Below are 15,120 nucleotides of genomic sequence, written 5' to 3' on the forward strand. Positions count from 1 at the left end.
AGCCACCAAGACAACTACAACATGCTCTGGCCTTTGTGGCACTCATAGTCTGGAGGGGAAAGTAGAGAAGTAAACAGATGATTGTATACCCCCTGGGCTGCAGGAAAACAAAACAAAACCAGACAGCCCCACCTCCCAGATCAGGTCCCCGCTGAAACTCCCCACCCACTACTCCCTACTCGCCCCCCGCCCCCACCCCCGCCCCCCCGCCCCCCGCCCCCCACTGCTTTAGAGGAAGGTGATTGGCAGGAACTATCTGCCTCGCAAGCCACGCCTAGTGCTTTTTCTTTTTTTTTTCTTTTTTCTTTTCTTTTTTTTTTGGTTCTTTTTTTTCAGAGCTGGGGACCGAACCCAAGCGCTCTACCACTGAGCTAAATCCCCAACCCCGCTGTTTCCTTTCTTTAGCCGTCTATGTTCTTAGGACTTCTCTTCTTTCTTCTTTCCCTTTGCCTTTTTCCCCCAGCCCCGTACAGTCCTCCACAGGGCCTTTTCCAAGCACTCACTGTCCGAGAGCCACAAGCCTTGGGGAACGCAGATTCAGATCTGGGAAACTCGCCGCAGGTATTTCTCCTAACACCACTGCCATCTGTATTTCCGGTCTCGCTGTCACTCCAGGAGTGAACTGATCATGTCTCAAGGTGTTTTCCTCTTCCAATGTGGTTGTCTGAGGATGCTGAGATCAGGAAAACTCCTGAGAGATCTGAGTAGGTGCCCGAGGCTAGGGAAGGCAGGCTTGTAGGCAAGGACAGTGTTGCCTTGTTCTTCTCTGGTGACGCCCCATGCAGATGCTCCTCGGTCAACAGATGTACTGAAAATACTGTCTGGTGCCCAGGACCCAGGCAAGGAAGCAAGAATCTTCAAGAGAAGACTTTGATCAAAAGAGCCTTCTCGTTTCCTTCCCAGTAACTCCATTATCCGCTTCTGCCCCTCCCTAAGAAACTTAAAAAACGCTGTCAGTTTCTGAATTCAGTTACTTCTGGGTCTGGGAGATACGTTATGTCATGCTCTGAATGCGAAGCCAGATGGCCGTCTCCCTTTCTGGTTCTGCTCTTGGCTCAGAACAAGGTCTTTGCCCTTCTGTCTGTGTTTCCCTCATCTCTGTTGTTTGCATCATTGGCCTCCTCAGAAAGCTGTCCGTCAGCCATATACGGGGTTCTTTTTGGGCAAAGCTCTCTGAGGTCTACCGTCAAATCAGGACAAACAGGAGGAAGATGTGCTCAGCTCTTTTGGGGGGAACTTGTAACCCATGGAGGAAACACATGTAAATGGGGCTGTGTATCACTTTGAAAGTGAAAGTGATACACACAGTTCTTTTAAAAATCATGCCTTGGGGCTGGAGAGATGGCTCAGTGATTAACAGCTCTTGCCTTTCTTGCAGAGAACCCGGGGCTCTATTCCCAGTACCCTCATAGTGACTTACAACTGTCTGTAACTCCAGTTCCAGGGTGTCTGATGTCCTCTTCTGACCCCCATGGGCATTGCATATATGTAGTATGTAGACATACATGCACCCAGAAACACTCAAATGCATACACATTTTTAAAAATTTCAAGTTTTAAAGAGCCACGTCTCTTACACAGGATGCTTGCTTTCTTTCTTGCACCCACTGGATCCAAACTGATCCTTTAAGGAAAGGGGGGCTTGAGACAACCCAGGAGATATGAACAGCTCTTTGTTGTGAAGAAAGACACCTCCAGTCCCAAGATTTTCAATCAGCAAAAAACATACTGTGGGGGTAGAGCTGGGCCTGGCACTGGGCCTGGCCTTAGAACCAACAGTTACATAGCCTGGTGACGGCAGCCGAGGAAATGTTTATTTCTGAAGGATTCCTCTGAACATTTTACTGACTTTTCTCAAGAATGTAATTACAAACTTGCCAAGAGCAACGACAGTGTATTCATCCCTGTAAGGATCTACTCACTGTTTGGCTTCCTTGGGTAGAAGCACCAGAAAATCTGTGGGTGAGGAGAAGAGGAGATGGACCACAGGGCGAATGGTAGGTCTGGAGGCAACGTTTTTTGAGTAGTAATGCTTTGTATGTAATATTTGGACCAAATTATAAATAGGGAGCATTGAGCATTGACATTCCCCCCTTTCAGCCAGGTCTAGAATAGTTTACAAAGTCATTGTAGACGAAATGCTTAGTTGAAGCCTCTATAACCAAGGCCAAAACACAGCCCAGAGTACATCCTGCATTTTCAAGTGGAGGGCCAGTCATTTCCGTTTGGGGATGCTTTGGGAAAGCCAAAGAAAGAGTGCATGCTTCACCTAAACCTCGAAAGGCAAACTATTCACACAGTGCATGGAGTTGTAGGAAAGTCTAGAAGGAAAAGGATGGAATTGTGGAAAGGCTGGACTTGTGGAACTGGGGGTCTGGATACAGAATGAGATGGCTGGGCACTTGGTTGTGAACCCTTAGGTTCAGCATTAAGGAACACAGGCCTGCTAGTGGTAGCATTTTGGGAGGAAGGAAACTAAGGGAAGCCTGGCCAGAGGACCTCACTGATTGGAAGGAGTCTCTGGGGGTCTTCACTATTTCTTCCAACCACTAAAGGGGCTGTTTTTGGGAGAAGAGCCTGTACAAAGACAGAGAGACCATCAGAGAGTCTATTACAAATGGAAGCTTGCTAAGGAAATGGATAGAACTACAAAGTATCATCCTGAGTGAGGTAACTCAGTCATAAAAGAACACATGGTAAGCACTCACTAATAAGTACATACGCCCAACCCAGACACTATTGCAGAAGTCAAGAAGTGCTTGCTGACAGGATCCTGATATAGCTGCCTCCTGAGGGGCTCTGCCAGAGCCTGACAAATACAGAGGTAGATGCTTGCAGTCAACCATTGGACTGAGCACAAGGTCCCCAATGGAAGAGTTAGAGAAGGGACTGAAGGAGCTGAAGGGGTTTGCAGTCCTATAGGAAGAACAACAATACCAACCAACCAGACTCCTCAGAGCTCCTAGGAACTAAACCACCACCAAAGAGTACACATGGAGAGACTGGAGAGACCCACGGCTCCAGCTGCATATGTAGCAGAGGATGGCCTTATCAGGCATCAATGGGAAGAGAGGCCCTTGGTCCTGTGAAGGCTCGGTGCCCCAGTGTAGGGGAATGCCAGGGTGGTGAGGTAGGAGTGGGTGGGTAGAGCACCCTCATAGAACCAGGGGAAGGGGAGAGGATGGATTAGGGGGCTTGAGGAGGGGAAATTGGGAAAGGGAATAACACTGAAATGTAAATAAATAAAATATGCAATAAAAAAGAATAATTGAATAAACTATTTGATGCCTGGGGGTGGGGGTAGGGGATGGAAGCTTGCCAAAAGATGTGCTTGGAACTGTCAGTTCTGTATTTTAACCCCTTCTAGGGGCTCCGTCTTCTCCAGGTTCCTCCTTTCCAGCCCAAGACTATGATTTTAGAAGAGACTTATTTTGACAATCATTTCTCTTTTATTAAGATACTTGTGGTCATCATACAAACAACACACACTGAAACTACACTCCCCAGCGCATACACACAGAATAAATTATGAAATTCGTATTGAACAGTAGACGGCAGAAGATGCTGTCCTACCAGCAGGGCCACCATGGCTAAGCACCTGACCCAGGAGGTGTCAGCAGACCTGAGGGTCCATGAAATGTCTGTGAGGTGTTTAGTGCCAAATGCCTTCTCTGGAACCCAAACTCCTTCGCAAAATCTACACACAGTGCAGATGCGATGTGGGCAGCAGGTGACAAGTTAGGCAATAATTGAAGTGAACCTAAATGTCTGTCCTGCAGCCTTAGTGAGTGTAGGAGGTTTAGTGAGTGAGTTCCTGGAGCTCACACTTCACCAACTCCATGGCTCCCCCTGGAACTGCAGGCATGCCCCAGCTGTGGGAAAAGAGGGGTTTTCTCCTCTAGGGACATCTTACCAGCTTGCTCTGCCTTGGTTCAGTTGTCCTATCTCTTTGATCTTGATTGCCACTTCCAGAAGAATGAATAAAGAGATATATTGAAACCAACCTGTTTCAGCAGCATATGCAAATTCTCCACTGGTCACTTTGCAGCAGTATGGTATTGGGGAATTGGGTACCTCATTTCTTTCTTTCTTTCTTTCTTTCTTTCTTTCTTTCTTTCTTTCTTCCTTCCTTCCTTCCTTTCTTCCTTCCTTTCTCTTTTTAAAAATTTATTCATTTATTTCTTTTTCTTTTTTAAAGATTTATTCATTTATTTAATGTACATGAGCACTCTATCTGCATGTACTATGATCGAGGGCATCAGATCTCATTACAGATGGTCGTGAGCCACCATGTGGTTGCTGGGATTTGAACTCAGGACTTCTGGAAGAGCAGACAGTGTTCTTAACCACTGAGCCATCTCTCCAGCCCATCACCTCATTTCTCCAAGCCCCAAGGTCTCTAGCTGTAGAGATAAGAGTATCTATTTCAAAGGATTATCATTAGGAACTACTGAAATTTGGTATTGCCAAGTACCAAGCCAGACTCTGGTGAAATGCCCACAACCTGTTTGTTCCTGTTTTCTTTCTTGCTTGATTTTTTTTTTTTTTTGAGACAGGATCTCTCTACATAGTATCCCTGGTTGTCTGGAACTCTATGTAGACCAGGTTGGTCTCAAACTCAGAGAGATCTGCCTGCCTCTGCTCCTGAGTGCTGGGATAGAAGGTGTGTACCACCATGCCTGGCCCTTTATTTCTTCCCATTTCCCTATTTTTTTTCTAGGTTTAGGGATCTTTAGTGGTCACGTAACCTCAGTAGCACTAAAACTACCTTTTGACCAGTAAGTCTCCCAGCACAGACTTAGAACATTGTGTCGCTGGGAGAGAGCAGGGTGGGCAGGCTCCAGTTACTACTGAGCCCAGGAGAACGATCTGAGAGGCTTGTGGGAACGTTAGGAAATTATGTTGAGGCTCACGGTGTGTGAGGTGCTATGACGGTCTGTGGAGAAGAAACGGGGTGGGGAATGCTGGGCCAACTTGAGCCAGAAGCTGAAACTCTGACATAGTGAGGCTTACAGCCTTCAGCAGAAAGCAAGTCACCCTTCCTATGAGGGACAAAGGCGTAGGCTCATCTACCTGAAGGTCTGTTCGCTGACAGGCTGGTTTGGTGGGTCATAGTGGTTCTGCAGAAATTTATCTCTCTATCTTTCAGTTCATCTCTCCAGCTAGCACTTGGTACACATCGGAGGTTCGTAAAGAACAGGCTAAGCTGAATGGATAAGCCTATCCGCTCATTTAGAACCCTCAGCTGAAGGAGTTGTTCTTAGCCCTTGCTAGAGTTGTTCACAGTAGTGCTGAGGTAGTAGCAGGGTGGGGAACGCCCTTCCTTTCATAGATTAAGAGGTCTTCAAAGTAAGTAAGAACACAGCCGAAACACAGTGGAGGCTGGTCAAGGCACAGTGCTGATCTGGTCCCTAAAGACTAAACTCTAGCTCCCCTCCCATGATCCCTGGTTCTGTGGGGACCCAGACTGACCTCTGTGGTCAGCCCACCTTTGCTGCTTTTCACACTAGTGTGGGCTTCAAGTCATCTTTGAAGTTCACAACAGGCTTGGAGCGGGCCAACAGCTTTTCCCAGGAGGCCAATCCTGAAGTCTGCTCAAGGTCACTGTCTGAAGTGTCACTGTCATTGGAGTCCAAAGAGCTCTGGAAGCAAATTTCACAGTAGGGCCTGTGGCAGCGGCAGAAGAACTCATCTGAGCTGCTAGACTCACTGTCAAGGTTGTAGCACCCAGAAGACAAGGAAGGACAGCCAGGGGACAGTAGGGGTAGAGGCTGACGCTGCCTGGGCAGCGCTGGTGAAGAGGATAGGCATGGGGCAGTGGAACTTTGTGCCGGGGCAGAAGCAGAAGGTTGTCGAGGAAAAGCTACACTGTATCCCCTGGCCTCCTGAGGCTCTGTCTCACACTGTTTGCTGCCCTCCAGGCTACCCCGTCTCTGGTGAGGTGCTGAGATTGGAGATGGTTTTACAGAAGAGGACCTTGGTTCCTTGGACCTTGCATTGTGGTGGTCCAGCCTGGGGCTGTCTCTGTTCTGTACAATAAGCCCATTTTGTGAACCAGAAACAGTATTATTTGCTTGATGCCCCATCTTGAGGCCCACAGAGCCAGGGATGCGTGAGCGAGCCCGCTGGGCTGCCCGTCTCCTTCTCACCACATACGGGCTGAAACCCAGTTTAGATGGGGACAGCTTCTGGGGGCTGCCGGAAGTGTTACTCTTCCAGGGCTGCTGGGGACAAGGCAGTGGGGAAAGGGGAGCCTCGGTGCCCAGGTCCAGCTCTTGTAGAACTTCCTGAAGCTTCTCTCTGACCACTGAACTAACCCGGGGTAGCCTCTCCGGGAGTACCTCTGAGTTCTGCCTGGGCCTATGGGGTTCACAAGCCACTCCATCTGTCATTAGACTCTGACCGGGGGCCATGGGTTCCTGGTTTCCTCTTTCAGGACCCTCGCTTTGTTCAGCCTTTGGCTTTTGGCTGCAGCCCATGTCCAAATGATCACAAAACTGTTTCAAAGGCATGTCGTACTTTTGGTCTGGAGAGGGACTGGCGTCCCTTCTCGATGCCCCGGGGCCTTGCATGTGCTGGGAGGCCGCTGAGGCAGGTAGGGAGTCCTCAGCAGCTGCTCCGCTCTCTTTCTCAGAAGTAGCGGGGCATTCTGCGGGTCCACCGGCAGAGGCTGCAGCTGGGACGGCCCACTCTGGGGAGTCCAGGGCGCACTCCGCAGACATCAACTTCACCAGCTTCTCCTTGGCATTGCTCACTTGCTCTTGCAGGCTTTCGATTACTGCGTTTTTCTGTGGAAGAAAAGCAGGTCCATTAACAAAAGATGCCGCTAAGGGTCGCCTAAAGCCTTCCACGGTGGGGAGGTGTGGCATTGGAGAACCTGGCTTAAATCCCAGCTCTTCCAATGTGCTAGTTGGTGGCTTCAGGCTTGGAAGTGGGACTTCTGCCAAGGGAAGTGATGAATTCCACGTGTTTAGCACTGATATGCGGTGCCCGGGAAAGGCCCTAGGATGTCCGTACCGTCACTGTGGGCTTCCTCTCCCCTTCCCCATCCTTGACCCTGTACTGCTCTCTGAGAGGACGAAGGTGGTCTAGCCTCAAGGCTTGCTGGTACCAATACCGTATCTCACCTTCCCCAGCCCCAGAAGGGCCAGGTTCTTCTGTGGGACATCAGTCTGAATAGTGTTTGGAATCATCCAACTCTTGTTTCTCACCCGTGGGCAAACCATAAACGAATTGGAAGCACATCTTCCAGGGAGGATAAACAAGAAAACAAACGTTTTGCCTCTTATGAAACAGCTTGGACCGTGGAAAGGGTAGGGAGAAGAAAGGTGGGAATTCCTGGGACAACCATTCATTCTGGACCTAAGAAGAGCTCAGGAGAATCCCAAGTTGATTTCAACACTTCCTTGGAAGTGGCAGGGCCTCCTGGTGTGACAGGCCCAAGAGACCAACTGGCTATCAGTTGCTCTTAAAGAAGTGCGTGCCAGGATTATTGTAGCTTAACAGGAAATAAAAGCAAGAACGGAAAGTGGTGTTCTATCAACGCACAGTTCTACCGAACAGCATAGAAGACAGTCGGCACAGCAGAGTGACCAACAGAATCAGAGATGTTTGTTATCGATTCATCTACATAGGATCAATGTGCAGGATATATATATAAAAAAAACTCAACAATATGGAGTTAAGGAATCCAACGTTAGACTGTGCAGGTCATCTAAATAGGGACTTCTCAAAGAAGACATGCAAGTGGGTGGGAAATGTATGCAAAGATACTTGACATCTTTAGCCATGAGGGAAATGCGAAAGTCAAAATCGCGTGGGAATCTACCTTATCTAGTTAGGACGACTATAACTATAAGTGCTGGTGAGGATGTGGAGAGAGAGCACAGAGCCATTCTCCGACGTTGGTGGGGATAGAGTTAGTATAGAGATCAGCATGGAGGACTTTAAAAACGGAACCTCCATGAGATCCAGCTATTTCCGTCCTGAGTGGACAGATATCCAACGGAAATGCCATCGGCGTGAAGAGCTATCCCTCAGCCCATGCTTGTTACAGCACTGTCTATGGGACACAAAAGACAGAGCCAGCCCGCATGCCCATCAATAGATGACCTATTAAAGAAAATGCACTGTATATCGATCAAAGATTATTCATCTATGAAGAATGAAATCCTGCCATTTGCAGAAAAATGGGTAGAAGTTTTGGACAGCATGTTAAGTGAAATAAGCCAGTCAAAGATTACATTTTGGGGTTGGGGATTTAGCTCAGTGGTAGAGCGCTTGCCTAGGAAGCGCAAGGCCCTGGGTTCGGTCCCCAGCTCCAAAAAAAAAAAAAAAGATTACATTTTTTCCCCTCATGTGTAGATTAAAAAAAAAAAAACAAAACTAGCAATGACCTAAAAGCAGAAAGATGACCGTTAGGAAGTGGGGGATAGTGGGGAGAGACAGAGGTGGAAGAGAGGGTATGGAGAGCTAAGACGGATGCATGCTTTATGCATGTGTGGAAATATCAGTGAGTCCTGTTAACTCCCAAATAGGTGATAATATGAAAAAATGATTTTTATAGAAGCTTAAAGCAGATAGTTTGATTAAGTAGCTCTCGAGGGCAGTCCAGAAGATGAAGGAGGCTGAGGCAGTTCTGCTACCGAGACGCTGTCCTTCTGTGCAGAAGTTAGTGGATACACAGGCTGTGCCCCAGAGGGCAGACAGGTGACAGCTGCAGAAGTGCCTGCCCCAGCTGTGGGGCAGGAAGCAGATGTGGGTGTGAGCTGGCCGTGGGTGTCTGGGCATGCCTGCACTCTTGCCTTTGCGGAGTGCAGCAGTGAGCTGCCTAGCCCAGCCTGTGTGTCTTCCTTTGGAGAGTTCTATGCTCAACTCAGAGGGGCAGTGATAAGAGTCCCACGAGGAATGGATGGTCTGGCGTGGATGGAGTGAACTGTGAAGAAAGTGGTAAGCACTGAGCTCCAGCAAAGGCTTGTCTGGATAGCACAGTGCTGCCCTTGTGGCTGCCTTTCTCTTTTAGGAGGCAATGACCCGTGCTGGGACATCCCTTTATCATGCCGTAGGAAACAGAGGAATGGATGCTGTCTTATAATACTAAACAATCCAGTCCGCCCATGGGCTGAGCCCCTGCTTACCTGTCAACTTACATATAAAACTTGGCCAGAAATTCTTTCTGGTTTTGAGACAGGGTCTCGCATGGTACCCCAGCCAGCCAAAAACTCCCTATGTAGCACAGGCTGTCCTCGGATTCATGGCAATTCTTCTGCTTCGATATCTCAAGCGTTAACATTATAGACATGTGCTACTATACCTGGTCAGAAACATTTACGTAAGGGGTATTGAGTAAAACCTTCCAGTAAACTTGCAGTGACCCTGTGAGTCCCCTGTCCCTGTGTAGAGTCAGGAGGTGGTGTCTACTGGTGCTGGCTCTCCTGCTTTCCCAGATGGTTTAGTCATCTTCATTATCACCAGAAGATGGGCCAAACCCTGTGAGAGACTAGGGGAGCAGACAGAAGGGACTTTCAGGGGAGTTCCCACCTTTCCAGGTCTCCCTCTTCCAACCTGAGGCATGGTAGGCCTGGCTGTGGTTGGGTGAGTGGTGCCTTGAACAGAGTCTGGAGTAACAGGGGCATTCAGGTTCCTTTTGCCATGAGGGATGTGTCAGATGTCTTTAGGGACCTCACAGGGTAACTAACTGTGATGGCTGCTCAGTAGGAATTTGGCCCCTTCTTCCCTTGATACCCACTCTGGAAACCCACCCTGTGTGTCTTTATGCCAGCCTCAGGAAGCAGAGGGGGGAAAGCCTTAGAGATGACCATGCTTTAGGGCAGTCAGTGTCTCTCAAACCTCTGAGACCCTTTAGTACAGTTCCTCATGTTGTGCTGACCCCCCCCCCACAAATATTTTGCTACCTCATAACTGTAATTTTGCTACTGTTACAAATCATAGTGTAAATATGTGACCCTGTGGGGGTTGCAACCCACAGCTGCTCTAAGGGTAAAACAGGACTTCTGTTTCCTTATGCCTTGTCTACAAAGGGCTTTGAGTATAGGAGAATCTTATGAACTTCCACATGGGACGGATACCTTTCAAGCTAGGCAAACACCTGACGCTGGCTGACTACAGATTTAGAAACATCAACATAAACAGTCAATTTCCCTTCTTCCACAAAAGGAAGCAAGACTCTTTTCACCATGGCTCCGTGTTAATTAGAGGCATGGCGTGAGGTCCTGCCATGGTAGTCTGACCTCCTGGGGCAGCAGCTTTTAAATGAATTTTTTAAAGTCATTATTTTGGTCCCTGGCGGGCAGCAAAATGTCAAAGGTATATTGAAGAGGGCACAGGCCCTGGGCATGCACACCTCCCTTCTCTAGCGCCAGGAGGAAAGAGAGAAGGCAGAACTGTTGCGGACCATCAAAGGAAGAGTCGTCGACATGAGGGACAGTCAGTCCACCCACTCTCCTGCACAGTGGGAGGTCAATGGCAGATCTGTTCTTACCACGGCCATAGCAAGAGGTCAAGAGCCAGAAAAAGCTGGTTGTGAAGGTGCATGGCTGTTATCCTAGTACTCGGGGAACTGAGACTGGAGGATCACAGTTTGACGGCAGCCTGGGCTACATAGATATGGTCTCGAAAACAAGAAGAGAAAGAACCACCCACAAAAGCAATGAGAAACTTGGCTGTGCTGTCAGATCTTGGGAATTGCAAAGGGGGTCCAGTGAGCTCAGCCCACACCCTGGCTGGACAGAGGCTGTCCTATGTAAGGAAGAGCAGGGCTGGCTCCCAGGATGCAGAGCAAACCGGGACCAGCAGCTGCTCTCAGGCCTGCTCTAAGGCACAGCCCGGGCGGCAGAGGCACCTTTTTGCTTCTTATGTACTTCAGCCTGCTAAGGGCTTTCGCCACGCAGGCTCAAGGTTTCTTTTGGAAAGAGCACATTCAGCCGAAGCGTGGGAAACAGGGTCGCATGGCACAAGTACAATAAGGTGCTCAGATAATTAGCATAAGGCTAAAGAGTCCGTTCCAGTCTGTTCCGCTGTCCCAGTGCTCGCCGATTGTAAGTGAAAACCATCCTGCTGGTTCTAGCCAAGTTTCGGGCCTTCTGTTTGTTAGGGAAAAACGTTTCTCTAAAGATTTTACAGAGCACTAGAGGCAGGGCTACTCCCCTGCCAGGTGCGGAGAAATCTGGCTTTGAAACAATGTCCAGAACGTTTAATAAATGGTGAGGAAAAGGAGAGTTTGTTTTTCTTTTTCCTCTGATGGATAAAGAAGACCCAGAGTAGAGAGTGTATTGTGGGGTGTAGGGTGAGCTGGGGAGGGGAGGGCAGGTAGAAAAGCAAGGTCCAGGGGTGCTGGACAGGCTTTGGCCCTTCATCTGGGTACTTCTAAAGTTTCCTCTCACTGTTCTCTCATAGGGTCATTTGTGTACAGGACACAGTCACTCGATCATAAAAGTAAAATTAAATAAAATAAATTGGTTTTTCTAATAGCACACACTCAGGTATGTTCTCTCTCTCTCTCTGTATGTGTATACATATGTGAATATATATATATTTATATGTATATATTGATTTAATTCGTGTCAAAACACTTATTAATTCATTCACCTGGGCCCTGTGCTGCCTTCTTGTGGTCCTCAAGTCGAAAAACTTGACTCAAGCCCACATTATGCTTGTCTGGGAGAGGGTCAGTTCTGGTTCAAGTACAGAACAAAGAGGGGCTGGGGCACCTAGGGTGCCTTGATACCGTGGCGACCGTGGCGACATAGAGGCCCTTGGTTTACCCCACATCGGTAGCACATCTGGAAGTTCTGAGCAATGAGAAGGTTGAGGTCTCTGGTTAGTACCCAGGGACGTCAGAGAGGCCCCTCAGATCTTGAATACAATGGCAAGGCTGTCTGTAAGTAAGGAATGCTTTCCCAGATCCTAATGTCCTTCCCATCCTCCCTTTGCAGGGATCTTTTTTTTTTTTTTAAGCTCCTCATCTGGCCGATTGTTCATCATTTATTACCCTTCATTCAGAGTCTTGTCTCCCTAGTCTGCTACGTTCCCCACCTCCTTCCCTGACCATTATTCTCAGCCACCATCCCGATTGCTTCTTTCCTGATTCCCATCACAATCACATTTCTTCTTTCTAGTTTTTGAGCTAAAGCCCCCATGGACCCGAGACTGGCTTTGAACTCTGTGTAACCAAGGTGACCTTGAACTTCTGATTCTCTCACTTTCTACTTTCTGCATGCCAGAAGCCTCGGCAGGTGCCACCACTCCCAGTTGCATCCTGTGGGTTGACCTGCGTCGCCAGCCCTTCCTATCCATCACGGCTTAAATTGAATGTTTACTCAGTCAATAGCCGTTTGTTCCCCTCGACTGTGAACTCCGTAAGGGAGCAAGTCTGTCTTGTTCATCAGCATGTAGTGCTGTGACAAGTCTTCGCCTGTCTGCTGCAGGAATGGGGTGGGCAAGGGTCACTGGGGTGTTGGCAAAGTCTGGCTTGCTGTTGGGGAAAGTAGAAGGATGGCTGGGCAGAGAATGTTGGCAAAAGGAACATGTGGGGTCATGAGAACATGAGGGGCCATGAGGGAAGGCTGGGCCTTGAGAGCATGTGGGATTGCTCCCACACGGCCGGAGATCCTCGCAGGGAGCCTGCTAGGCAAGGTGTGGCTTACTTCCGTGAGGAGCCTCTCCATGCAGCTCTTCTCATCTCTCAAGTGGCAGCTCTGGTCCTCGTCGAACTTGCTGCGGAAGGTTTTGCTGGGAGTGCTGAAGTATTTGGCCATGTGTCTGATTGTTTGGTTTTCTCCTTCAAATGCCTTCCGCTGCCTCAGCTGTTAGTAAAGAAGAACACGCGCCATTTATTTAATTACACACCCAGAAACACTTCCCTTGCTCATCCTCACAAATACCAAGGAACGACACATCGGTGCCGGCTGTTTACCCCTCGGAAATGCCATTCGCTCTGCAGCGTTCATCGGTCGCAGTGACAGAAAAACTCGGAGAGCGCTCAGGTTTCGTGCCTTAAGTGTGCCCGAGAATAAGACGCAGTATGATATAGAACAGCCTCTCTGTGCCAACGTGTCGAAGGGAACCAGAGGAAGGGACACGTCCGGAATGGGATCCTAAAGCTCTAGGTTGGGAGTCGGCTAAACATGCGTCTGTGAAGCTGTTTCTGGTTGTAAATAGGTCATCCCAGTCATCTTCTAGTCGTTGAGGAGTGATGTGTTTTTTTTTTTTTATATCAGGAGCCTACTTCGTCATTAGAAGCTTTTCTAAGCCAGACTAATGACCAAATCGCAAATAGAGACCAACTGATGACAATAGGAACAGAACGTCACCTCTGGCACTCGGCCATATTTCCGGACAAGGAAAAGGATAGGAGTGTGACTTCTGCAAGGTCACACATCACTTTTGACAGACCCACAGCTGTAACCAGGACGACCACAGCTTGGATTCTCATATAGCTGGGAAGAGATTGTTGGGGGTCCAGAAACTGTCTTTGGGGAGAAATTCGGGAAGACATGATTTGGCCCACTTTTATAATAACAGAGGTGATCGAGAACATTCTCAGACAGGAAGCTGCTGCAGAGTTGCTGGGACACTGTGCCTACCTAGTGAGTACCAAGGATGTGAAGAACAGGCACCCAAGTGGTAGAGGTAGAGACCTTCTACCCTCTGTCTCAGCACCCCTTGGGGAACCATCTTTGCAGGGATGCCAAGGACTGGCTCAACACGGGCATACAGCCTTATCAAGCCTTTGGGTTCAGCACCCCTAAGTTGATGCCACGGTGCTCTTTGACCAAAGGTCTCCATTCCCTTTTGGTCCCTCCTTTCTGAAGGTCCAGGTCCTTGAGACTTGACTGTATTTTCTGGGATATCCATTAATCCATCCTCAAGGATCAAAGTAGCTCCTCCAAGGGACCAACACATTTTTGTTTCTGGGCTCTGGGTGATGTGGATGCTATCTGCTGGGCTGTGTGTCTTCACAGCTGTTCCTTACCTCTGGGTCCTTGGAACTGGCTGACTGTTACCTACGATGGCAAATTGACTTTAGTGATGGTGATGTTAAGGCTTGGGGAATGGAAGGATTTTTCTGGAGCCAATGTCATCACACGAGTTCATATAAGAGAGGAGGAGGAGCCGGGTGGTGGTGGCATACGCCTTTAATCCCAGCACTTGGGAGGCAGAGGCGGGCAGGTCTCTGTGAGTTCCAGGACAGCCAGGGCTACACAGAGAAACCCTGTCTCACGAAATGAGAGGAGCTGGGGTGGAGAGAGGGAGGAGGGCCAGAGAAGAGGGTAAAGAAAGAGAAGGAGGCACAGCCATTAGGATGCTCCATCGATGGGTCAGAGAGTGAAGGAAGGGCCTTAAAGAGGGCAAGCGGCCCTTAGAAGCTGAAATAGCCAAGAAATGGAGTCCCACCCCCATCCCCACCCCTTGTCTGAAAAAAAAATTGCAGATCTGTTGATACCTTGGTTTTCGTCAGAAAAGTTAACTTTCGCAAAGAGTGGGCCGGCAGGATGGCACAGTGGGTAAGGATGCTTGCCACTAGGCCTGGTGACCTGGGTTCGATCCCAGAGACACCCATAGTGGAAGGAGAGAACCAACTCCTCCTCTGATTTGTCCTGTGATCTCCGTGGCATGCACACACACATATGCACATGCACACACACATATGCACATGCACACACATATGCACATGCACACGCATATGCACATGCACACATATATATGCATATGCACTTGCACGCAAATAAAATAAATTTTAAAATAATAAAATGAAAAGAGGAAAGTCTGGAGATTCCTCCCTTGGAGCTCCTCCCACACTTGGGAGTTCCTTCTCATTTTTTTATCTTATCCCTTCCCATCTGCTTGCTGCTTTTCTCTCAAGACTGTCCTCTGACGCTCATTTGGTGCAAAGGTGCCACGAGTTTTAGGTAAGTCTGGGGTGGCTTCCAAAGCATTCAAAACACATTATAATTCTTCTTGTGAATGCTCCCTATGAGACTTAAGGAGGAAAAGGACTCTGTGCTTCCCCACCTGCCCATAGTGGCTAAGATGTGACCAAAGAATACCTGTACGGAAGGAAGCTGTCTCCAGTCTTGTGGACACTAGATAAAGGGGACAA

The 15,120-nt window shown here is 48.6% G+C and overlaps 1 protein-coding gene across 2 annotated transcripts in view; it reads right to left on the bottom strand.

Annotated features, from left to right (window-relative positions):
- Nucleotides 1-3,425: 3,425 nt before the first annotated feature.
- Nucleotides 3,426-15,120, bottom strand: part of Gpr156 (G protein-coupled receptor 156) — a 92,787-nt gene continuing 81,092 nt past the window's right edge. Inside the window, exons 9-10 of one of the 2 annotated variants that reach the window (NM_153295.2) lie at nt 12,665-12,823; nt 3,426-6,787 (exon numbers count right to left, since the gene is read on the bottom strand). In NM_153295.2, the coding sequence (NP_695207.2) occupies nt 5,501-6,787; nt 12,665-12,823 (1,446 nt within the window). In that variant the 3' untranslated portion in view covers nt 3,426-5,500. The remainder of the gene's footprint in view (nt 6,788-12,664; nt 12,824-15,120) is intronic. The other variant, XM_039088048.2, reaches the window with a different exon arrangement.

The sequence above is a fragment of the Rattus norvegicus genome, chromosome 11, assembly GCF_036323735.1.
Source record: "Rattus norvegicus strain BN/NHsdMcwi chromosome 11, GRCr8, whole genome shotgun sequence".
Classification (NCBI taxonomy): Eukaryota; Metazoa; Chordata; class Mammalia; order Rodentia; family Muridae; genus Rattus; species Rattus norvegicus.